The sequence below is a fragment of the Dama dama genome, chromosome 3, assembly GCF_033118175.1.
Source record: "Dama dama isolate Ldn47 chromosome 3, ASM3311817v1, whole genome shotgun sequence".
NCBI classification, from domain to species: Eukaryota; Metazoa; Chordata; class Mammalia; order Artiodactyla; family Cervidae; genus Dama; species Dama dama.
The window spans coordinates 55,304,827-55,331,251 of NC_083683.1; the positions used below are offsets into that span (position 1 = coordinate 55,304,827).

The 26,425-nt window shown below is 36.7% G+C and overlaps 1 protein-coding gene and 1 pseudogene across 1 annotated transcript in view; one reads left to right on the top strand and one right to left on the bottom strand.

Moving 5' to 3' along the window:
• The window catches only part of LOC133043309 (large ribosomal subunit protein P1-like), a 50,709-nt gene extending 39,970 nt beyond the window's left edge, over positions 1 to 10,739 (top strand). Inside the window, exon 3 of the mRNA XM_061124141.1 lies at positions 10,444 to 10,739. Coding sequence (XP_060980124.1) covers positions 10,444 to 10,713 — 270 coding nt within the window. The 3' untranslated portion in view covers positions 10,714 to 10,739. The remainder of the gene's footprint in view (positions 1 to 10,443) is intronic.
• Positions 10,740 to 13,276: 2,537 nt separating this feature from the next.
• Positions 13,277 to 25,871, bottom strand: LOC133043320 (dihydrofolate reductase-like; annotated as a pseudogene).
• Positions 25,872 to 26,425: the final 554 nt, after the last annotated feature.

A 26,425-nucleotide genomic window follows, 5' to 3' on the forward strand; every position in this document is an offset into this window, starting at 1 on the left:
GATAAACAAAAAATAATTTCAGTATCTATTAAAGACATAAATGTAAGGCTGGATACTACAAAACTGTTAGAGGAAAACTTAGGCAGATCATTCTTTGATGTAAATCACAGCAAAATTTTTTTTCAATCTATTTTATAGAAATAAAAACAAAACTTAAAACAAAAAAAAGGACCAAATTAAACTGAGAAGTTTTTGCACAGCGAAGAAAATCACAAACAAAATGAAAAGACAACTCACAGAATAGGAGAAATATTTGCAAACAAAGTGACCTATAAGGGATTAGTTTCCAAAATTTACAAACAGCTCATGTGGCTCAACATCTAAAATGCAAGTCGAGCAATCAAAATAGACATTTCTCCAAAGAAGACATGCAGATGGCCAAGAAATACATGAAAAGATGCTCAACATCACTAATTATTAGATAAATGTAAATCAAAACTACAATGAGGTATCACCTCACACCAGTTAGAATGGCCATCATCAAAAAGTCTACAAACAATCCATGCTGGAGAAGGTTTGTATAAAGGGAAACCCTCCTACACTGTTGGGAATGTAAATTGGTGCAACCAGTATGGAGATTCCTTAAAAAACTAAAAATAGAGTAACTAAATATATCTGGCAAAAACCATAATTTGAAAAGAGACATGCACCCCAGTGTGCATAGCAGCACTGTTTATAATCACTACGACATGGAAGCAACCTGTTCATTGACAGGTGAATGGATAAAGAAGATGTGGTACATATATAATAGGACATTAGCCATAAAAATAATGAAATATGCCATTTGCAGCAACATGGATGGGCCTGGAGATTATCATACTAAGCAAAGTAGTCAGACAGAGAAAGATAAATATCATATGATGCTGCTTTGGTATCTAAAAATGAAACAAACGAACTTATTTACAAAAAACAGAAGTAGGCTCACAGACTTGGAGAATGAACTTACGGTTACCAGGAGAAAGGTGGGTGGGAGAGATAGTTAGGGAGTATGGAACTGATTTGTACACTCTACTATATTTAAAATATTTAACCAATAATGACCTACTGTATAGCACAGGAAACTCTGCTCAATATTCTCTGGGAAAATAATTTGAAAAAGAATAGATCCATATACATGCATAACAATCAGTTTGCTATATACCTGAAACTAACACTCCGGGATAGAATAAAAAAAAAAAAAAAAAATGGAGTTTAAAAAGCAGGAGACCATCTGAAGCCAGACTAAAGGAATGCAGGTCCTATACACACCCTGATCCTTATCAGCAAACCTGTCCTTGAATTTTTGCTATGAAATTCCTCCCCAAATTCCCCCAAGTTGGGATACATAGTTTCAAGGTCATGAGCCTGCTCTGCCCTGCTTTGCTTTGCAAAGAAATAAAGCTTTTCTTTCCTGCTTCACCCAAAACTCTGTCTCAACTTGGCTCTGATGAACAGAAGCTGAGTTTACCCATCACCTTCCCTACTTATTCCTAGAACTAAACCCAATGTGAATATTGTTAGAAAAGTGTGTTCCTCTCTCTCAGGTTGGGAACATTTCAAACTCCCTTGGAAATGATCAAGGCTTGAGGCAGCAACCTCATCTCCCTATTTTTTCTTCTGTTCTAATGCAGTATGGAATGGATTTAGGAGCTGCTAGCTGCTCCAAACAGGAGTTTACAGAACATTACATGAGTAAAGACATACAGCTAATAGAGGTTGTCACAAAGTGACAGATGATAGGTGACCCTGGAACAGAGATTTCAGGGCATACAGCCAAATTTGGGATTAGTTGGAACAAGAAAGAACAGTTCTGAATATTTGTAGTCCTAAAAATAGCTGAGCAAGGATAGAGTCATCAGAGGGAGGAACAGCAAACCCCAGGGTGACCAATCAGTCAGGTTTGTCTGGGACTGACATGGGCTCCAGGACATAGCTCTTTCGATTTTAAAGTTGAGAAGGCATCAGGAAAACCAGAATGAGTTGGTAGTTTGCAGCCCTATCAGGCTTTAACTATGCCAAAAAATTAGGCCTCAACTTCCACAGAGTTAGACTTCACTCTCAGGTACCATGAAGATACCCAGTGGGTCCCTAGGAACTGAGACCTATACCTACTCTATCTTCACATGGTCTTATAAACTCAATCCTGTATGGAGATGCCATCTTAACTAGAAATAAGGGGTGGAGGTACAAGTCCAGGTTGAAGGAACCCTTAAACCCTACACATTTACCTGGAAGAGACTGATTTTACAAAAAATAAGTTTAAATCAAAAAAAGATTCTTATAATTGACAAGTTTGTGTCCTTCCTCTTTTCAGCATTGTGAGATCTAGACTAAGGAGCAGTAAGAGGTATGTCATAGAACATGAAGGAGCTATAATTTTATGGACCTGTAGGATGCAGTAAATACGTTTTGATATCACTACGCTTGTGTGGTGGTTTTATAGTATGGCACCTTAGCCAAGCTGAATTGATGTCTTGAGAATTCTTTTCCCTGCTTGCCTCGGATTAGGATAGATCAACAGGGCAATTTGTGCAAGATTTGTAAGGCAAAGTGGCACAGAAGCCATATTTATGCTAGGGAGTTTGGTTTGGAATTGGGTGCTGTTGTGGCTTATAGCCATCATCCTGTATGTACTGGCTTGTCTGAGGACATGTATCCTTGTAGTGCTTCTTGGATTATCCTGCAGATTCTTCTAACTCTGGGTCTTTTTCTTTCGCTTCTCCATGGCACTACGGCTCTTCGACCTTCAATGCTGGAGGCTTAGAGGCAGTGAGACACAGATACAAACGCCAGTGAAAGATGGAGGCGGGGCCCAGTATGTACTCCTGAACTCCACCATATCCTACCAGGCTCTGGTTTGTTCCTGCTCCCCCTACTTCTCATCCACTTTCCTTTCCTCATGCTGGCACCTGTAAACGTCAAGCACAACTTCAGATAGAAGAGCAAAAGGCCTAGGCTGACTGTCTAACTCCCACAATCCACAAGGTCTACACCCTAAAATATTTGTATTATGTTTCTCAGAATGGTTCATTTTCTGTGTTGGGGTCTATAGAATTCCTAACAGGCATTAACAAGGCTATTATTATCTTAATTTTTCAGATGAAGCCACTGTAGCTGAAAGAGGTTTAATAATTGACCTCACATCTCACAGTCCATAAATAGCAGCCTGAGATTTTAACCCAGGGTTCTCAGACTTAGTTTCCACAGTCATTATCATCCCTGGGAGGTTACTCTATCATGCTAGCCACTGACTATTAAAACTCTGGCAGAATAAAACAAAGAGCAGGTAATTCAGGAGAGTAGGGAATTAGTTCTTCTAGAAAACCATGAAGGGTAAGTTCTGGTTTCCTGAGCTTGAAAGATCCTGATACCAACACTGGCAATAATAATGACACTTATCCTGTGTCAGGCTTTTCTTAAGTGCTTTACACTTTAAGCATTTAATCCTTAAGGCAACTATAAGAGGTAGAGTTTATTAGTGATTGCATTTTATAGATGGGCAAGATTACTCAGTAGGTTGGCATAGAGCCAGGATTCCTATTCAGAAAGTTGGCCTACCATGATGAATTTTCTGAACAAAAGAGATAGCACAAGGAGGGCTGATGTTCATGAGAGTTAGAACTTCACTGAAGACTAATTTTACCCACCTCACAAATTTTTTGAGGTAACAGCACAGCCCAGGAAAATAAAGGCCTGTCACTTAAAAAAAACACAGAAAATAGACAACAAAATAAAACTTAAGGATTTTCCTCAGCCAACTTACATCTTACATTTTTACAAGATATTAAATTGCTAGCAAAAAACAAAGCTTTGAGCAACTGAATACTGAAACCACCATTATTACTAAGTACTAAAATAAATTTTATTAAAGTGAAATTTCAGAACACAACTAAATATAAGTCCACTTACCTGTGCACAGTAGAGCCAATCTATTGACACTGGGTTGTGGTGAAGGAAAGTACGTTTGTTTCGAGGTGCCCAACATGGGGCCAAACAAAGAGCACAGGCAGCTCATGTTAAAAGACCTGAACAAAAGACCAATAGATTTCAGGGAAGGGCTTTTCAAGGCAAGGTAAGGGAGATGGTCATTGGTGCATGATAAGCTCATTCTTCTGATTTGTTGGTGTTGAGATAACAGTGTAACAGTTTGGGAGTCAATATCATCAAATTTCTAGTTGTAACTGGTCTGGGTTCTATGTGCTGGGGGTTGGCAGTTACTTGCTATCTGTCTGGTGAGAAGGATTTTAATATCTGTAGAACAAACAAGGATATAGCTCAGGATATTATCTATAACCCTTGAGGAGAAACTAAATGTCTTCACTTTGTGTTGTGGCCAAATTATTATTATTTTGTCTTGCTTGACTTTTTCATTTGTTTCTGCATTTTTTCATTAATCTGTTTTAATTTGTTCTTTGGAATTCAGGGAAAGACTAAGAGGTTAAAGTTTCCCTACAAATAAGTGGGAGGGGACACAGGAGGTCCCCAGGAAAGCCTGACAGGATCCTACTCAGTTTAAAGAATCATCAGTTTGCTTCACCTGTGGATTGTCAGATTCCTCAAGTGTCCACTGGAAAAAAAATTAGCTACACTAAGATTTTTGTTTAGTGGTATTCTGTTATAAATAACTGATTATCATACTATCTAGGAAATCTGTTTAATTGCATTTAATTTTGATAAATTATATTTATAAATATCCATGGCTGATTCATATCAATGTATAACAAAACCCCCAAAAAAAATAAATAAATAAAAGATAGCCTTAGTGTTCATCTAAATTATTCACAGAATGGAAAGTGAAAGATGAGATATAGAGAGGACATTGGCTCTAAATCCAATGAAGGAAAAATGAAGAGAAAAAAAAGAATGCAAGCACATTGGAGAGTTTCCAGAGTGTTTACTTTAATTCTTGAAATTAAGATTTTCAAATTAAGTATCACTCCATTGGCATGTAACTGGTTCATCCAATGCTAAGCCAAGCATCCTAAAGAATCTGCAAAGAGGGATTGGATCAAGATGGCAGAGTAAGAGGATGTGGAAGTTACCTCCTCTCACAAACACATCAAAAATATATCTGCATGTAGAGCAATCCTCATGGAAAACTAACTGGAAAGTAGAGGAAAAACTCTTAGACAATGAAAGCTGTTAGAAAGATTTCCACATAACCAGGTAAGACAGAAAAAAGGCCTGGAGTCAAGACCTCCATCTCTGGGAGATATTTGAAAGAAAGAAAATGCTTACATGGGGGACTGCCATGCTAGGGAGCAAGCAGGTGAAGCCACAGACTGGCAGTCCCAATACTGGATTCTTAAGCAGAAGAGACAAGCCCCATTGGCTGCTAGGAGAGGAGAAGTCTAAACTCCACTCACAAAGACTGCATGGGTGCTGGCTGGCCAAAAATCAGGCCAAAAATCCTGCCTTGCCACACTTCCCATTTTGAGAGAGGTGAATGCTTTATCTCTTTTCATTCCATACCACAGCTTTGCCTGGGATCTGGGCCAGCAGGGTCCTGGGAAAAGATTTGGACCAGCTACACAGAGACAGGACCTGGGGTGTGGTTCGGGTGGGGCTGCAGTGGCTAGTGTTTGCGTTTACTTAAGCAGCACATCAGGAAGGACCACAACCAGCATATCCGGGTTCCTGTGACTAGTTAAGCCAATGCTTTAGCCCCATCTATTTCAGCCACAGCAGACAGGTCCCGGGAGAAGACTGAGTCTGGATACACAGAGGTGGCTTAGGGGTTTGGGGTGTGGCCGAGGTGTTGTGGCAGTAGCCAGTGCCGGCAGTTGTAAAGGCAGTGTCTCAGAGTAGACCAGACCTCCAAGGGCAGGACTGCTGCTTTGATTCCTGTAGCTACAATGCTCTGACCTCAGTTTCATCCTAGTGAGCACCCCAGCCTAGCCCACTCTACGCCACAACCTTGTACTAGATCTGGATAACCAAATAGGGGAAGGAATGCAACCCTGGGCTACATCTGAGTGGAGTGTCTGGGTGGAGCTGCAGATGCCTACACAGGCAGTGTTTTAAACCCCTGTGAGCACTTGAGACTCACTTATTTCAGCACTCCCCTCCTTTGGGACAAAACATGCAATCAAAGGGAACACAGCCTGCTCAGTCTTGACACTCAGGGCTTTTTTCTGGCAACTGGGGAGCAGACTCCACTTCTGACAAGACACCAACAGTGCAGAGCAGAAAGTCCCTCTTAACACCCTGTTCAGGCTTTAGATCCTCCAACAACCACACCCCCTAACACTGTGATAGCAGCCCGCGTACACTGAGGAAATATGTGACTGGAATCCACGTGAAAACCAGTCCTTGTACCAAAGACATTGGGGACACACAATCTACATAGGGATATTCCCACGTAAACATATCCCTTTAAGGCCACAATGGATAACTTTTGCTCCTAAATGCATAGAGACAGAGAAAGTTAAGTAAAATGAAAAGGCAGAGGAATTACTTACAATTCAAAGGGCAAGGGAAAACCCCCAAATAAAAAATAAATGCTGAAACAGAGATTGTTAGTCTACCAGACACTGAGTTTAAAAGATGGCAATAAAAATGCTAACTGAATTAAGAAAAATTATCAATATAAATGCAGATTAATTTTATAAGGAGTGAGAAACTGTGATGATCACCCAATCAAAAATAGATAATTTATTTATGATGTAAAAAACAATCTAGAACTAATAAGTAGCCAACTTACATATACAAAAGAATGAATAAGTGATCTGGAAGACAGAGGGAAATTAAGAATGTAGATCTTCAGACTGTGTCTAAACTTAAATGATTATCAGTTTAAACAAGTAGATATTATTATGAGTAAACATACATTAATCCCAGGGTAACCACAAATCAAAAACCTAAAATAGAATCTTTAAAAAAAACCAAAAAACTCAAGCAACCACAAAAGGAAATCATCAAACCATAATAGGAAAAACAAAAGAAGAAATGAACAAAGAAGAACTAAGAAAACAACTGGAAAACAAGGAAGAATGGCAATAAGTATGCATCTATCAAAAACTGCTTTAAATGTCAATGAACTAAATGCTGTAATCAAAAAGGTGGCTCATTATATATATGAAACAAGATTCTTCAATATATTGCCTACATGAGATTCACTTCAGGGCAAAAGACACAAACAAACTGAAAGTGAAGGAATGGAATAAGATATTTCATGCAAATGAAAATTACAAGAAAGCGGTAGTAATATTCATATCAGAGAAAATAGACTATAAACAAAGTCTTTAAACAAAGACTATAACAGAAGACAAAGATGGCATTGTATAGTGATAAAGAGATCAATACAAGAAGAGGATATTATACCCATTAACACATTTGCACTCAGTGTAGGAGCACTTAAATATATAAAGTAAATACTAACAGATATAAATAGAGAGATTGACAATAATACAATATTAGTTGGAGATATGCTTTTGGTTATTAAAGGAGGGAAGAGGGACAAATCAGGGATGTGAGATTAATAGATATAAACTACTATCTGTAAAACTGATAAGCCACAGTGATTTCCTATATAACACAAAGAATTATACTTAATATCTTCCAAAAATCTATAATGGAATATAATCTATAAAAATACTGAATCACCATCCTATATACTTGAAACAAGAATAATATTGTTAAGTCAACTATACTTCAATTTACACAAAAAAGAATCTGTGAGGAGAGTCAAAGTAAGTGATACTGCTTGATATAGATACAAGATTTATTTCTAAAAATCAGGAAAAATAAACCAACATGTCTTCTTAAAAGAAAATACAAGAAAGTTAAAAATCAAAAATGTTTAATAGAAGAAATATTAATTTGACCTTATTTTATTTTTCTATTCTATTTATATTATATATAAGAAATGAAGTGATAAAAATTAATACTTTACTATCTGACTCTTAAAATGAATAAGTTAAAATTAGTCTCATTACATTACTATCAGTATTTTATAGATTAGCAACAATGATTATTCTAATTTTTGTAGGATTTTAGCTTTTACAAAATACATTTACATTCAATATCTTTGATTTTCTCTAACATCATCTGTACAAGGAAAGACAGTCATTATTATCACTGTTATACAGATGAGAAAACTGAGTGTCAGAACTTTGAATACATTGTCCAAAGTTGAAGGCTAGAATTTGAACTTTGGTCAACTAATTTTAGAATTTGATTGATGCCTTTTATCCACATTTAAATTATTTAGCTTCCCCTTCCTTAGTTTTAAAAAGGTTGGCACGAAAACCTATTGCCTCTTTGCTTCTTAAATACTTTGTCAAATTTGAGGTTGTACACAAAACAGCTATTTTTAAATTAAATTTTACAATACCTATAAACCTTATTTTTTCACAAAGCCTATTTTTATATAAATGGCAATTGGACTATTAAAACACATTCCCTCCACCATGATACTAAAAACAAGCCAACCAAAACCCTCACTCTTAGTCAGGTATGTTTGACCTGACTCTTAGTCTCTGTTTAATATCAGTGCTAGGTAGAAAAATTGTCAACTCAATAAGAAAGAACATTTCAGTCAGAGCAATAAATTGAACCATTGAGCTTAATTAAAAAACAAGTCTGCAATTCCCCTACCAACCTTTCTTAGACTGAGAAATTCACCTTCAGTTAGGAAGTAAAGAAGAAGCATAGCTTTCCATTTAATAAAATACCTGTGTTCTGACATGTGAGACTCTTGACCTCTGAAAACTCTTTTGTTTCGTAAAATATGTATTTCATAAAATAACCCATTCTATAAAAGCCTGCATGATGGTGGAAATTTTTGTCTTGCTTCATTGACTGTTGAAGACAGTTGACGGTTGAATATTGACGGTTGAAGACAGTGAAGTAGTCTGGGATGGAGCAGGGTGAAGGATGGAATCCTATCTTTTCCATAGCCTTTCATCTTTTAATTAACCTCTGATAATGTCTATTTCTGTCAACAGCTTTAACTTCCCTCCGTAATCTGATAAACATTAACATTGACATCTTGTCAGCTGCAAGCTTACTGCATTACCTCCTCTAAACAGTTGGACCCCTGACAGGCATATTTCTCCAGAACAGCTGCTAATACAGTTAGCAGCAGTCTTGTGAAAATTGCAAGTAAATTATCTAAATATTAAATTAATATACATGGTCTAAAAATGAAAAATAATATGCAATAAAATATCAATCACAACAAAATACTTATAGCTAAATTTCAAGTTAACATTCTTTACTAGTTATTAGTTATTCTACTTTAATTATAGCAAATGAATTATCAAAGGAACATTAACTCTTATTTTCCTGCAAAATTCTGTTCTCATTAGTACCTAAACTTAGGCTGCTATCTAATGAATTCTGGTGCCTAAGTCTCCATAGATACCTGTCTACTGATAAACTGTAGATACACACTTTCCAAAATTAATGTTCTTTAGTTGGAACTTTTTTCAATGTCTAAATGAATTATGGAATTTATCAAAAAGAAAAAAAATGGTTAGTCATATAAAAATATGCATTTTATACTTTTATGGATAAACATACTTAAATTATTTAATATTCAGAAAAATAATTCACCAGAATGATTTTTATTGTGTAGCCTTTTTGTCCACTGACTCATAAAATCTCTCAAATTTAATTGTTGGCAGTGTTCAGCTTGAGTTTAGAGCTTAATCTAATAACCATGTCTGAATAGATATACAACAGAGAATGTTTCAGAAGGAAATCTTACTACCTCCTTTTTCTCAAATAGATTATTTTGATGTGCACTTCAGTCAATTGTATACTCTTTCTGTGTTGGCATTAAATTGCACTTAAATTTTGTATAACTGATAATAATGAAAACAAAATATCATTATTATTGTGTTGGCTAAAATGTTCATTTGGGTTTTTCTGTAACATCTTGTGGGAAGACCTGAACAAACTTCTTGGCTAACCCAATATTTATTTGAGAATATATTCCACTGCTTTATGCCCCAAATCCAACACTAAACATTTTATCTATCTTCAAGACTTAGAGACTTGGTATCATTTTTCATGAATCTGTACATACACAGTCCCTTTACTTTTTTTTTTTTAAAAAAAGAGTCATTAGTTCCTACACTTTAGCAGAATATTTTTAAACATATATTCACTACTCTATTTCTAAAATTCCATTTTATTTATTTATTTATTTATTATTAGTTGGAGGCTAATCACTTCACAACATTTCAGTGGGTTTTGTCATACATTGATATGAATCAGCCATGGATTTACACGTATTCTCCATCCCGGTCCCCCCTCCCACCTCCCTCTCCACCCGATTCCTCTGGGTCTTCCCAGTGCCACTGTTTATAATAGCCAGGACATGGAAGCAACCTAGATGCCCATCAGCAGATGAATGGATAAGGAAGCTGTGGTACATATACACCATGGAATATTACTCGGCTGTTAAAATTCCATTTTAAAATTGTGTTTTTAAACAACCTTACAAACACTCCTGAGGATAAGATCAATGCCCTCATTAAAGCAGCCGGTGTAAATGTTGAGCCTTTCTGGCCAGGTTTGTTTGCAAAGGCTTTGGCCAATGTCAACATCGGGAGCCTCATCTGCAACGTGGGGGCTGGTGGACCTGCCCCGGCAGCTGGTGCTGCACCAGCAGGAGGTCCTGCTCCAGCCACCGCTGCTGCCCCAGCTGAGGAGAAGAAAGTAGAAGCAAAGAAAGAAGAATCTGAAGAGTCTGATGATGACATGGGCTTTGGTCTTTTTGACTAAACCTCTTTAGTAACACATTCAATAAAAAGCTGAGCTATTTAAAAAAAAAAAAAAAACACTCCTGAATAAGTCATATCTCAGCAACTTCAAAATCCTGCATGTAACCTTTCCTTCCTTATATAACCCTTGAACTGAACAATATCACAAGTATTTCCTTTTAACATTAAAATAAGATACTAATGTATGAAGATATGAATCTAAACTTACCTGACACATAGTGAAGTGAAGCTTTAAATTTTGCTCCCCACAGAATTCTTTATATTCAAACATTTCTTGAATTACATTCAAATCAGTTTAGTTTTTAAGAATCTAAAATGTTTTAATAAAATAGTTTTATATTCATGAGGTAATCTGCCACATGAATTTTGAGGATAAGTTTGAATATACTTCCTGTGTACTTCTAGTTCAGAACACATTAATGTTAAAAGAGCATGTGACATTAAAATAGCCCTGTCTAAAGTGAAGGTCAGAGAATCACTAAAAATCTGATTTTCTAGAGAAGTTTTGACAAATTAAGGCCTAAGGTCCAACTTGACCTGCCACCAATTTTGTAAATACAGTTTTATTAAAATAAAGCTGCACCCATTTGTGTATATATCATCTATGCTTCCACACAATGATGGCAACAGAGAATATCTGGCCTCCAAAACATAGAATACTCACCACCTATAGGCCCTTCCTTCATCAAAAATTCTCTAGAGCATCATGTAACTACATCAAATCTGCCATATACCTCATTATCCCTATCAGAAGATTATTTCCATTTTCAAATTCCTATATAACCCATTGGTACTTTCCAAACAACTACTTGTATTATTTTTGTCAGCTTCACAGCTTAAAAAAGTTAATAGTGCATATTAAAAAAGATGTAAATATGTTTTAAAGAAGGAAGCAATAGTGTTTCTTAAAGCAAACAAATGAAAAGAATCAACCCAGGTTTCATGATATATCATGCAGCAGAAAATAGAATTTTAAATATCTATCAGATGTAAAAAGTAGAATGAAGAAAATCACAGAGGAATATGTATTTGAGTCTAATTGAAGAAATTATACAATGAGAAAAGCTAGCCTTGTAAGTAGGGGTTTTCATTTTTTTACTAAATAGCTTAAAATATATTTTTGAAGTAAAGCTAAATAGACATGATTTCAAATTTTAATTTTAAATTTGTAAAGTATCAGTCATGACAAATAACTTGGTAAAATATTTTAATAAATTCATTATCTAACATTATTTACATGTGTATTTCATTTAATTTTTATGTTAAAAATGAATAATTTATAGAGGAGATGCACAATAGCTGAAATAGGGAAAAGAATTTGTAGTTAAATATTTGGAATAAAGTAGTAAAATTCAATATCTCAAGTTATTTTTTTTAAATTTTCATTTTATTTATTTATTTATTTTTTGTATGTACTGGGTCTTTGTTTCTGTATGTGGGCTTTCTCTAGTTGCAGCAAGCAGGGGCCTCTCTTCTTTTGGCACAGGCTTCTCATTATGCTGACTTATTTTATTACGAAGCACAAACTAGGTGTGTAGGCTTCAGTAGTTGTGGCAAAAGGGTTCAGTAGCTGCAGCTCCTGGCTCTAGAATGCGGGCTCAGTAGATATGGAACCGGAGAAGGCAATGGCACCCCACTCCAGTGCTCTTGCCCGGAAAATCCCATGGACGGAGGAGCCTGGTGGGCTGCAGTCCATGGGGTCGCTGAGAGTCGGACACGACGGAGCGACTTCACTTGCACTTTTCACTTCCATGCATTGGAGAAGGAAATGGCAACCCACTCCAGTGTTCTTGCCTGGAGAATCCCAGGGACGGGGGAGCCTGGTGGGCTCCAGTCCATAGGGTCACAAAGAGTCAGACACAACTGAAGTGACTTAGCGTGCACGCATACACTCTGCATATAAGTTCAAAAAGCAAGGTGACAATATACAGCCTTGACGGAAGAGTGAAGGCTAGTGGAAATAATGCCTAGATTTATCTTTAACATGTGTTAACTTGTATGTTGTTGTTTATTTTTAGTCATTAAGTTTTGTCTGACTTTTTGCAAATCCGTGGACTGTGGCCCACCAGGCTCATTTGTCCATGGGATTTCTCAGGCAAGAATACTGGAGTGGGTTGGCATCTCCTCTTCCCAACCCAGGAATCGAACCCACATCTCCTGCATTGCAGGCATATCCTTTACTGCTGTCACTAAGGAAGCTCACAATGAGAAATATACTACAAAAAAAAAAAAAAAAAATAGATGACTCATGGGAACCTACTGTATGGCACAGAGAACTCTACTCACTGCCCTGCGGTGACCTAAATGGGAAGGAAATTAAAAAAAGAGGGGATATGTGTATATGCCTAGCAGATTCACTTTGCTGTGCAACAGAAACTAACACATTATGAAGCAAGTTTACTCCAATAAAAATTAATAAAAAAAAGATTAATGGGAAAAAGAATACATCGCGTAGAAATAATTGACTTAAAGTCAACAAAAGTCTCTACGACAAAAAGTGCATAATTTTTTTTTTTTTTGGCAGAGGGAAGATGGGTCAAAATAGATATGAAAACACTTTCACTTTAATTGCTTTTTTCTTATACTTCAAGTTTGTACTTAATGACTTTCTCCTCCTGGACAGAAGGAACACCTGGATATTCCGGGAGAAGTTTATAATTTTCCAAATCATTTTCTGGAAAAAATGTATCACTTTCAAATTCTTGCGTGATTCTTAGCCACAAATAATCTAAGATGGCCTGGCTTGTTTGGCTTCCTTATATATAGAACTGCTTCCTGCTTTCAAACCATGTCTAGTTTATTTGTTAATGCTGGTTGCTTGATAAGTTCTAAGGCATCATCCAGACTTTTGGCAAGAAAATGAGCTCCTTGTGGAGGTTCCTTGAGTTCTCTATTGAGAACTCAATAATATAATTATATTAATTTTGTCTTTGAAAGATCGATTCTTCTCTGGAATGTTGAACCACATCTTCCTACCCATAATCACCAAATTCTGTTTATCTTCTACTGAAGAGGAATGCTTGAATTCATACCTGAGCAAGAGCTAGGGCAAGTTCCCATTCTTGCTGATGTCCCATGCTTTGGGACAGGGTGATGATGCAGTTTAGCAGATGAACCGTCTTTATCTTTAAAATATGTTAACTTGTATGTAGAAAGCATTAAATCAATTAAAATGTTAGATTTTCTAAATCTGTCTTTAAGACATTAATCATTATTTTCTTTCCATTTAGTTTGAAATTTTAAAAATAATGAATCCTTAGATAAAAACTATTGGTGTTTGCTACTTACAAGAAGTGTTGTTCAAATTTCCATCAGAAATGTTCTTTATCTTCCTGCCTACATATAAAAAAAGGTGTGTGTGTGTGTGTGTGTGCGTGCGTGTATTTGAAGCTTGGAATGAATTCTTTTTACTTATTTTTGAAATCAGGACTGTATTTATATTTGCCTACACCAAATGATAGTCTGGGTAAATATGAAAAAAAGAGGTTGAATTAATGTAAAAAAAACTCAAAAATTCTTATTTTTAGGGGAAAAGGTAAACGAAATTCATACTACAAATACAGATGATTTAATAGTCTAATTTCAAACTAGATGATTCTTCTTACTGGTTGCATGTTAATTATAAAGTACTTAAAGTACTAAAAACTAATTTTTCCCTTTGAGACTTTTAAAGTTATCTCTGTCAATATCGAGATAACTTAAAAAGTCTCAAAGGAAAAAAGGCTCCAAAATCACTGCAGATGGTGACTGCAGCCATGAAATTAAAAGACGCTTGCTCCTTGGAAGAAAATCTATGACAAACCTAGATAGCATATTAAAAAGCAGAGACATTACTTTGTCGACAAAGATCCATATAGTCAAAGCTATGGTTTTTCCAGTAGCCATGTATGGGTGTGAGAGTTGGACTATAAAGCTTAGAGCTGAAGAATTGATGATTTTGAATTGTGGTGTTAGAGAAGACTCTTGAGAGTCCCTTAAGATCAAACCACTCAATCTTAAAGGAAATCAACCCTGAGTATTCATTGGAAGGACTGAAGCTGAAGCTCCAATATTTTGGTATCTAAAGAGATTGGTATCTAAAGAACTATGCTTGCTTTATTTTGGTCTAAATTATTTAAAACTTATTATTTTCTCATTTATAAACTTATGAGGAATGCCCACCACATTGTTTGGCACATAGTAGACATTAAATAAATGCTTAACTCCTTTTAAGAAGTGGATTAAAAGCATTGAGATATGAGTTTGCTTAATTAGAATGCATTTCAGAAAAGGGGAAAAATAAGCGAAGTTAGCAACTCTTTGGTTTGGCATTGTAAATGCTCTTGGAACCTTGGTATGGAGACTTGGATTATTTCACTCATCCAAAAATCTAGGTAAGAAATGAAGCACCAAAGACCTAGATTAAAAATGGGCAACAAAAATAAATTGATACTTAATGGTAGACAGAAATCATCCCAAGATGACCAAGCATGCATGGGTATATGTACTTAACAACATAGATTTTTACAAAAGTTAAAAAAATATTTCTTTATTTTTCTTACTGCAAATGACTGTGGCAATGAGCAACTATCATTTCCTTCTCCCCTTCTTTCAGCTCATATGGAAAAACAAATTACTTGGTATATAAATAGAGGTTATCAGCAGTAATGCTAATTGATGGTATAACTGCCAAATACCAAGCTATATTCTGACAAAGAATATGACTAATGTTACTCAATAACATTTCATCAATCACGGGTCAGAAAATTACCAACAGTCAGTATTTTCTTTGGATCAGTAATGCAACTTAGAAGTTGCAGTTAGTATAATTAAAGGCCAGTAACCAGATAAAAAGTCTTAGTTTGTAATTTTTTTTTCTTTTTTTTTTACTAAGAAAGGCTATGTATTAAGTGATGTTTGAGCTCAATCCAAAGTATGGGGAAAAAACTCAACAATATGATTAAAAACTTTCAATCAGTATTTAATGAGTACCTACCCAGTGCCCAAAAACGACACTCTAGGAGCTATAATGGTAGAGGATATAAAATCTCTATTCCCCTTGTATTTATAGTATGATTGAGTAAAGAGAATGAACAGATTTAAATCACAAAGCAAAAACTCAATGGCTGAAAATGAAGTGCTATAGGATGTTTAAAGATAAGCAGAATTATGTGAGCTGGAATTATCAGAAAATAGCATTGCATGGATGGTAAATTTCAAGAAGATGTGGAAATGGAAGGCATTTCAGGGGTCCATTTTGTCCCTACCAGCTGAGTTCCTAAATGAGCATATAAAAATTTAGTTAATGAAACACATAAAAAGGCAGTTATGTATCCTACCAATGGTTTAAGACAAAAAAGTTTAATGCAGCGAAAAATTGTTTAGGAAGTCACACACTTTGTGGCCATTAAATTACATGGCAACTGATCTAATTGATAATTATGAAATTATCAAAGCAAACTTGAGCGATAGGACTCAGAAGTAGGAATAAAGAGCCAAAAGTGGAGTCAAGTGTAAAATACAATGATAGATTTTGAAAGATACAGGTAAATTATTCATCTTAGGTGCCAAGGGTAGTGAGCAGTTAACAATATCAAGGCACTTTGAGCAAGACAGGAAATAATATTGGATCAGCAAACAGTAAGTTATTGGTATTGTTTCACAAAAGGAAACAAAGACCAGAATGAGTGAAATATGAAAAGAGAGTTTGCATATTATTTAGAACATTCTGGAAGCATTCAGATAGCAATCATATTCTTTCAACAACAAAGATGACCATTACAGAAATCTTTGTTTTGGTGACCATTTTGGTATATCATAATAGAGAAAAAACTCTTAAGAGTCCTTTGGACAACAAGGAGATCAAGCCAGTCAACCCTAAAGGAAATCAACTCTGAATATTCAGTGGAAGGACTAATGCTGAAGTTGAGGTTCCAATACTTTGGCAACCTGGTGTGAAGAGCTGACTCATTGGAAAAGACTCTGATGCTGGGAAAGATTGAGGGCAGGAGGAGAAGAGGGCAACAGAGAATGAGATGGTTGGATGACATCACTGACTCAATGGACATGAGTTTGAGCAAACTCCAGGAGATGGTGAAGGACAGGGAACCCTGGCATGCTGCAGTCCGTAGAGTTGTAAAGAGTCGGACATGACTGAGAGACTGAACAACAATAGAGACAAATACCTTCAAAAATAAAATTTTGTTTCTCTCATGAAAAGGTAGAGTGCTAAATGTGAACACAGTAAACTGCCCCTTCAGCATTACATAGGATAACAACGCAGATTCTAATGCTGTGCTTTCATACCATCAAGTAGTGTGATGGAAGACTAATCCACTTTGTGAGATTAGAGCAGCTTGTTAATGTCAAAAAGAATTTAGGATATCAGAGGTTTGTCTTGCTCTGAAATCTATATAGGCAGCAAACTTTCATTCCTCCTTGCTAATCTCTGTTCAGTTTGTTCTTGGTGTTCATCACTAACGCAGATATACACACTTGAAAGGTTAGAAAAGAAACAGAAAAAAATATAAGATATTTAAAGGAACACTAAAACTTAATGTCTGTAAAATACACAAAGCTATGTAATGGCCAAGAATAAATATTAGAATTGGAGTCAGTCTATCTTCTTCCTTCCAGGAAGCTAATTATAATGTCATCATGAGCATATCTCTGGAAACAAGAGTGCCTGCATTTGCCACTTTAGTAAATTGTGAGTCCTCAAGCTAAATTAATTACATAACTTTTGTGCCTTAGTTTTCTCATCTTTACACTAATAAAAGTACCTATCTCTTAGAGTTGTTGTGAGGACTAACTGATTTACGTTTTCAGATAAGTTACTGGAGCCAACTGAAAGCTGAAAGTATTTGCCATTCTACTTATTTGTTTATTTTTATTGAGTGCAAGTTTCCCAAATGATTTTGCAAAGCTGTGATTTTATTTTGAGAGTTGTTAGTATACAACTGTGTTAAATTTATTTGGGGCTGCTATGTGCTTGGTATGACAACCCACTCCAGTATTCTTGCCTGGAGAATCCCGTGGACAGAGGAGCCTGGCAGTTTACACTCCATCAGGTCACAAAGTGCTGGGCATGACTGAAGTGACTTAGCCCATGTGCTTGTTTCACATATTGCTATCTTTCAGTGTTTGCATTACATGGCTGTGTTGTCTTACCTGCAACCAAGAGCATGTGCATTACATCATCATGCAATAGAAGGCCAGTAGAGTATTTTTTACTGAATTTTCATGTCTTGCCCTAGCAAGATTACTGTGTCTCAAAATGTAGTCTGCTAGCCACCTGCTGTACATATAGTGTGCTTATTAACTATAAGTATTCCTGGGTTCTCCCACAGGACTACCAAATCATAACTTATTGGAGTTGGATGAAGGAAAATAAATTGCTCTTAAAAACTAGTATACTGTATTTAAGTTGAACAAATGTGACTAAAATTTGAGAACCACTGATTATTTGGTATACTCATAGTTGCTCTCAACTTTTTTGGTCATGTTTTCTTTCATATATTCTTTTATCTTTTATCTCTTTGGAGTAAAGTTTACAGATAGAAAGAAAGCAGTGTTTTACTTAACTAAACAATAATTCTACATATTACTAAACATAAAATTAGCTGTTTGTTCTAAATTGTCAGCTACATTAGCCTGTCTGACATTTTCCTAAGTTAAACAGTATAACATGCCCAAAAGAACATAAGTCAAATAGCAACTAATCTGGTAAAAGATATAGTATGAAGCAATGCAAAGCCACTAGCATGCTGGAACTTATCAAGTACTATGCTATCAAGCACTGTGCTAAGCATATTACATACATTATACTATTCAGTTGTCATTACATTCTTAAAGAGTGAGAACTAATAATTACAGATGAAGAGACTGAGGTTTAGAGATTTGAAGCAACCTTCCTAGAATCACTCACAAAGAAAATGTTTGGAATGCAAAGTAAGCTGTATGATTTCTAATAATGATCTTGATACAATGTGCAATAGAAGGAGTGAGAATGTATATCAAAAAACCAGTAATTTTGAAAGGATTAAATGAGTGACTCTAGAAGAAAAAGAAAATCCAACCGTCTTTAATAGGAGGGTTGTGGAAGCTTTTAGAAAATATACTAACATTGATCCCTTCACTTGGGAAGATCAATCCCTGCCAGGACAATATTTTATCAGCCACTATGACCCTGATATTAGGTGGAAACTCCAAAAGTTACAATTAAAGCCGTAGACCCCCTTGCCCCAACTCACAGAGGTGACATTTGGGATATTTAGTATTTGAGATCAAGCTAAGGAGGAAGAGAGAATCCAATATGAGAAAAGTAGGCCAGGGCTCATGCAAAACTGATAACTGTTGCTGTCAGCCATGCCTTGTGACTTCAGGACAACCAAGAGGGCCAAGGAAGTTCAACTATCCATCTATAGGTAAGACCAACAAGGGTGAATGCTTCAAATGCAAGTCAGCTGGCCACTGGGCCTGAGAATGCCAGTAAGAGCCCCCTGGAGCAGCCCGGCCTGCACACAAACGTATCATTGGAAGACAGACTGCCCTGGGTCCCAACGGGGAAGAGGGGCTCCTGCTCCTGAGATGGCCATGCTGGATGACTGAGACTGCCCGGGAATTCTGGTGGCTCCCCCAGTGAGATGTCTATCTTCATCCAGGGGTCCCACATAGTCCTTGACATGGTGGGTACAATACTGATTTTTAATTGATATACAGCCACTTACTCTGTCTTGATTTCTCAAGCTTTCCTCCAAAAATTGTACTGTGACTGGTACCAATGAAAGGCCTCACACCTGTTACTATACTGGCCTCTCATTTGCCAGTTTGAACAATGGTTGATTTCACCTGTCTTTTTATTAATAGTTGTGCATGACTGTACCACCTCCCTTCCAGAAAGAGACCTTCTGGGCTCCCTTGGGTCCATACTATGGTTAGGAGGCCCCAAATAACTCTTTATCTTGACTCTGACCAAGACAGCGTAGCCATCAGAGCAAGGTCTTATTCTCAGCCATATTCTACAAGCCTTGAATCCTTCAATATGTGATAAAGAAATCCCATGAGGGGCCTTAAAGCCTAATTTGTAAGAATTAGCCTTAGGCCAGAAGCCATCTGTCCTAACAAGAGACAATATCCCATAAAGTTGAAAACAATCTCTCATAGATAAATTCTTAGAACATGGCTTCTTGATGCCCTGTCAGTTTCTGTGCAATATCCCTATTTTGCATGTCATTAAGCCAAATGGGGAAATAGGATGGTATAAGACCTTAGTGTAGTAACTGATGCAATGGTCCATATACATCCCCTTGTGGCCAGTCCTTATATATTAGCCCAAATCCCTGAGGACAATGGATGGTTTACTATACTCCATCTCAAGGATGCCTCTTTTTGTATCCCAGTTCATCCCTCATTGCAATATCTGTTTGCCTTCAAGTGAATTAACCCCAACTCAGGCCAAATGCAACAACATATCTGGACAGTATTGCCTTAGGGACAGCTCATACTTGTTTCTTCTGCTTCAGTTATGTCCAACTGTTTGTGACTCTATGGACTGTACCCACCAGGGTCCTCTGCCCATGGGATTCTCTAGGTAAGGATACTGGAGTGGGTTGCCATGCTCTTCCCCAGAGGATTTTCCCAATCCAGGGATCAAACCCATGTCTCATTATATCTCCTGAACTGGCAGATGGGTTCTTTACCACTAGTGCCAGCTGGGAAGCACCTTGGGCTTCCTTGGTGGCTCAGACGGTAAAGAATCTGCCTGCAATGCAGAAGACCTGGGTTTGATCCCTGGGTTGGGAAGATCCCCTGGAGAAGGGAGTGACTACAAACTCCAGTATTCTTGCCCGGAGAATTCCATGGACAGAGCAGCCTGGTGAGTTATATATATTGTTTGGGCTTCTCTGGTAGCCCAGGTGGTAAAGAATTGGCTAGCAATGTGGGAGCCCCAGGTTCAATCCTTGGGTTGGGAAGATCCCCCAGGGAAGGAAATGGCAAGCCACTCCAGTATTCTTGCCTGGAGAATTCCATGGTCAGAGGAGTTTGGTGGGCTACAGTCCAAGGGTCCGGACCTAACTGAATGACTAACACTTTCACTTTCACATTTCATGCTTGTTTACCCAGGTCCTAGGAAAAGAACTGAGGGAAATAAATTTAAAAGAAGAGGCAATTCTACAGTGTGTAGATGATATATTTATATGTAGCCCCTCCATGGAGGTCTCATTCAAAATACCATTGCAGTCCTTAATTTCCTTGGGGCCCAGGGTTACAGAGTCTTTCAGACAAACACACAAATCTCAAATGCCCAAATCACAAAGCAACAAATTAATGATCTGGGATATATAATACACCCTGAAAATAGACAGTTATCTCCATATAGAAAACAAACTATAGTAGGTCCAAAAACAAAGAAACATCTTTGTATCTATCTTTTGGGGCACGGCAGGATTTTCTAAAATTTGGACTCTAGCATTTGGGCTAATAACTAAACTTCTATATGAAGCCACTAAAGGCCCAGATACAGAACCATTATTTTGGAATGGAGAACAGAAAAAGCTTTCAAAGATATCGAGCAAACCCTCACCAGAGTCCCTGCTCTGGGTCTCCCCAGCTTGAAAAAGTCATTCATCTTGCATGTGGCTGAAAAGCAGGGGGTGGTTCTGGGAATCCTTATACAGAAGCTAGGGGAAGTTCCCCATCCTATAGGCCATTTTTCCAAACAACTAGTTTCTGTGACCTGAGGTTTATCTGGCTCCCTCTGGACAGTAGCTGCCACCGTTTTATTAGTGGAAGAAGCTAACAAGCTTAACTTCCACCAATCACTAGAAGTCCAGACTCTCATCAAGTATAAAGGAGTCTAGAGAATGCACAAATATAACAATGCATATGGCCCTTAGGGTGGTTGGCAAATATCTACATGAGTCTGGTTAAACATTCAAGAATGTTTACTTGTATAATAGAAAAATAAACTTTTAGGGAAAACATTAAATTTATATAAAGATTTCATAGAAAAATCTTAACTTTAATAAGAATGAGGTTGTCACTCTAAATTACTATTTTGTATCAGTTTTTTTTAAACTATAATGACTTCATGAAATGCCTGATTAAAAATGGAAAGTGTTGGGAAAACACCGAATAGTAATTTATCATCCAAACCAGGAGACATTTAAGAGTAGAAGGGGGTGCTGTTTAATTATACTGGGGCAATGATTGTAAATCAAGGCTGTTGACTCTAATGGGAAATATGATTGCCTTAACATGGCCCCACCCACACTCCAACTGGCTATTTAAAAGGCTTAGGAAATCAATATCTCAGGGAACATGTGAAATTCACTTGCAGTACTTAATTGTGGAGACCAAGTCTAGTGCTGAAATAGGAAAGTTGTGTAAAAGTGAACAAATAATGGTGAGGCTTCAAGAAGAGTGCCGGTAGGCATACACATCACTGCCCCTGCTTATCTGTACATTTTCTCAACATTGAAATACCCCTCAGCTGATAAGCTTTACCTCCATGCACACAGAATTTTCAATTACCTTTTTAGTGCCCCACACTTAAATATTTTAAATGGCAAGGCAATAATTTCTACACATTTGTGGAGAGATTTTCATGTGAAACACAAAGAGCAAAGCAAGCTTTCTGAGAATACTAGAGAAAGTGACATATTAAAGAAACAGAGACAATGCAGGCAGTAAAAAAACCCCACTATATATAATACTCTCAGAAAAATAAGATAACGCCTAAAAAAAGAGCATGATACCTGAAAAAAGGAACTTTAAGGGAGAAAGGGGATATGTGGAAACAACCAAAAACCTTGTTAAAACTATGAGAGCAGACACGAGAGAACTGAAGCTAGATAATGAGATAAAGAAAACAATGAAATCAGCCTATGAGAAGAGCTCTGGGAAATCTCAGGGAAGCAGCTATGTTGCAGGTCTAGAGGATAGAAGTGTGTTTGGAACTTCGGAAGAAATGCCGTCTTCCTCCCCTTGCTATCTCTGGGAATTGGTTCCAGAACCTCTTTTGCATACCAAAATCCACAGATGCTCAAGTTCTTTATATAAAATGGAGTAGTATTTGCATGCAATATTAATATATCCTCCCCTATACTTCAAATTATCTCTAGATCATTTATCATGACTGATACAATACAGATATTATATAAATAGTTGTAAATATAATGTAAATGCTTTGTAAATAGTTGCTTGTGTGCTGCAAATTCAAGTATTTTTTTTTTTTAATTTCTGAAAATTTCTTTCAAATATTTTTGATCTGCCATAAGGGGTTTCCAGGTGGCTCAGTGGTAGAGTCCTCTTGCTAATGCAGGAGACACGGGTTTGATCTCCAGATCAGGAAGATCCCTTGGGGAAGGAAATGGCTACACACTCCAGTATTCTTGCCTGGGAAATCCGTGGACAGAAGAGCCTGGCTGCCTACAGTCCATAGGGTTGCAAGAGACCTACACAACTTAGTGACTAAACAACAACACAGTACATTAATTAAAAAAAAAGAAGCGGACATAAATGCATATGTGTGGGAAGATCTCTGCAGAATATATAAATATTTGTAATTAACAATGGCTAACTTTAGATGGTTGAATTTTTAGTGATCTAAAAAAGGAATTAATTGTATTTAAATTTTTCCTATAACTAATTTGTATTATGTGTCTAATTACCTGGAAGAAAATGCTGAAAGTCAGAGATACCCAGACAAGAGCTGACAAAATGAGTTTAAGCTCCAGGGCCCCTCGCTTGCCCCAGGGAGGCATTTTGTATTCATAAATATTGTTTTCTTTTGCTTAAATAACAGCTACCCCCACATATTGTATAAGCTTTAGGCCTTACAAAACCTAAATCTGACCTTAGATGTAGGTTCAAACTCCAGTCCCACAGCTTACTAGTGTGTGATCATAGACAACTCACTTTTTTTCTGCATAAAAGTTATATTTTATTACCATGTTAAAAAATGTGTGAATTTGTCATGGACAGACAAAATGAGAACAAAGGTGGGGAGAGATAGAAGGCAAAATAAGGCAAAATCCTGTTCCATATGCAACAGGGTTTAGTCAATGTGCTAACTTGAAAATGCTGATATGAAGCAGCATTAAAATAAAATTATGTATAGTACAGTATCACATGTCTTTCATTAGGCAAATATAGAATGTTTATAAAATAATCATGAGGGGTGAAATTCATTTTTCATATATGATTGGCAATTGTTGTCCCACTATTAGATAATTTTTTATAAAAGGAAAAATTAAAAATTAATAAACTATGCAAAGTTGCCATATTTATACTTTTAAGTAGTAAAAATTATAATGCAAATTAGGACATACAATAATCTTACAATATTATACAAGGCAATGAAAATAAAAATAGAACATAAAATTTGTCCTTTATAAAATGTGTATTTTGCATTTTCTGATGCAAATATAACACAATAGGGATTACTACACTATTAATACCAGTTTGTTTCCATGCTTTTATATTGTCCATTTATCACAGATTTACAATTATAATGCTGCTAAAAAGTATTGTGCTATACCAAAAAAATATATAAGGCAGAAAGTGTGGACACTAGGGATATAAAGAATAGAAATGATAGATAAGGTGCTGGATTGGGCAGAGTAGTTGTGGTATATCATACAATATTTGTGAATTTTTCAAGCCCAAAGCATTTTATACATGCCAACTAAAATTTGTCACTTGCCATCTGCCTCTGCAAGGATTAGGTCAATAGCCACAGTGGTTGCTAACCTTCAATGCACCCTGATAGGAGTTCAGTGAGGAGATCAGGAATGAGGCAGTCTGTGTTCCTGGAAAAACTGGCAAAACAGACTTTCAAATAGATATTTTTGTGAAACTTTATGAACTCAATTTCTTATTTCTCCTCATATCTAAAAAGCACTAAAATCATTAATTAACAGAGAATATGCTCCTCATGACTAGCAGCAACCTTCCGCCAAAATCTGTTCTTGATTGCACGTATCCCTCTTCACTAATATCACATCTATACCGACTTCTGCCTCCACCTCTTCAGAGCAGCTCTCAGAGCAGCCCTTTGAGAGACTGTTTCCTGGACTATAGTTCTCATTCGGCCCCAAATAAAACCTAACTCACCACTTTCACATTGTGCTTTTTTGTTTTCAATTGACATACATTCTGTGATTTCGTATCAATGCCTTTTTTCAAGTTTGGCAAACATCAGGGAAAATTTAATTAGTTCCATATATCTCACGTATCAGAAATATAAGATGTCAATACACTAGTTACTTCTTAATGTCGTATCTGATGATATGTTTATTTCAAGGATATGTGTGTGTGTGTGTATCTTTAATATATATATGGAGAAGAGAAATATATATCAATAGATATAAGTAACTGCACATACATTCTATTCATTGCACAAAACACTTAAGCATTCTGGGTTAGGAACAGCAGCATTCAGGATAGTGGGAAGTACTTTTACCTTGGGCATTATCACTACTATAACTTAGGCAAATTCTTTATGATTTCCTTATTTGGAAAAGGAAGATGCTATCATTTCCATCTCAGAGTCACTGTAATGATTAGTTTTCATACTAGAAAAAGAATGTCTTTTACTGGATCTGGTAAATATTAGGGACTATACATATTGATTCTTTTCTTTTTAACATCTTTTGAAGTAATAAAATTTTAAGAGGAGTTGTGTGTTTCTTATCATTCTAGAACCAGACTTAAATCACTGCTGAATGTGAAATAAAAGTTCTACCTTGGAACTTCCAGAAGCCTAAGAAGTGTAGCTACTTAGGTTTCACGTTTTGTTTGTGGTTTTCTCATAATTAGTTATATTTTGCTTTCTTGTTTCAACAATGTGTATTTGGCTTTAGCTATGAGTGAGAAAGATCTAGCCATCTCTGAAAATCTTGGTGTTAGTTTCCTAAGGCAGCCATAAACAAGTACCACAAACTGGGTGGCTTAAGATGATAGAAATGTATTGTATGTGCCTGTGCTCAAACTTATCTTTTCATATAAAGTAACTAGTCATTGGACTTAGAACTTAACCTGATTCAGGATGACCTCATCTTAACTTGAGTATAGCCGCAAAGGCCCCATGTAGACAAATAAGGTCACATTCACGGGTACCTTGTGTTGGGACTTCAGCATACCTTTGTTGTTACTGCTGTTTAGTCGCCCAGTCATGTTCGATTCTTTGCAATCCCTTGGGCTGCAGCACACCGGCCTCCCTGTCCCTCACCACCTCCAGGAGCTTGCCCAAGTTCCTATTCATTGCATTGGTGATGCTGTCCAGTCATCTCATCCTCTGATGCCTTCTCCTTTTGCCCTCAATCTTTCCTGGCATCAGGGACTTTTCCAATGAGTTGTCTGTTTGCATCAGATGCTTCAGCTTCAGCATTGATCCTTCCAGTGAATATTCAGGGTTTATCTCCCTTAAAATTGACTGGTTTGATCTCCTTGCTATCCAAGGGACTTCCAGGAGTCTTCTCCAGCACCACAGTTCAAAGGCATTCTTTGGCATTCTGCCTTCTTTACGGTCCAGCTCTCACAACCCTACGTAACCACTGGGAAGGCTATAGCCTTGACTATATGGACCTTTGTTGGCAGGGTAATGTCTCTGCTTTTCAACGCACTGTCTAGACTTGTCATTGCTTTCCTGCCCAGAAGCAATTGTCTTCTGATTTCATGGCTGCAGTCACTGCCCATAGTGATTTTGGAGCCCAAGAAGAGGAAATCTG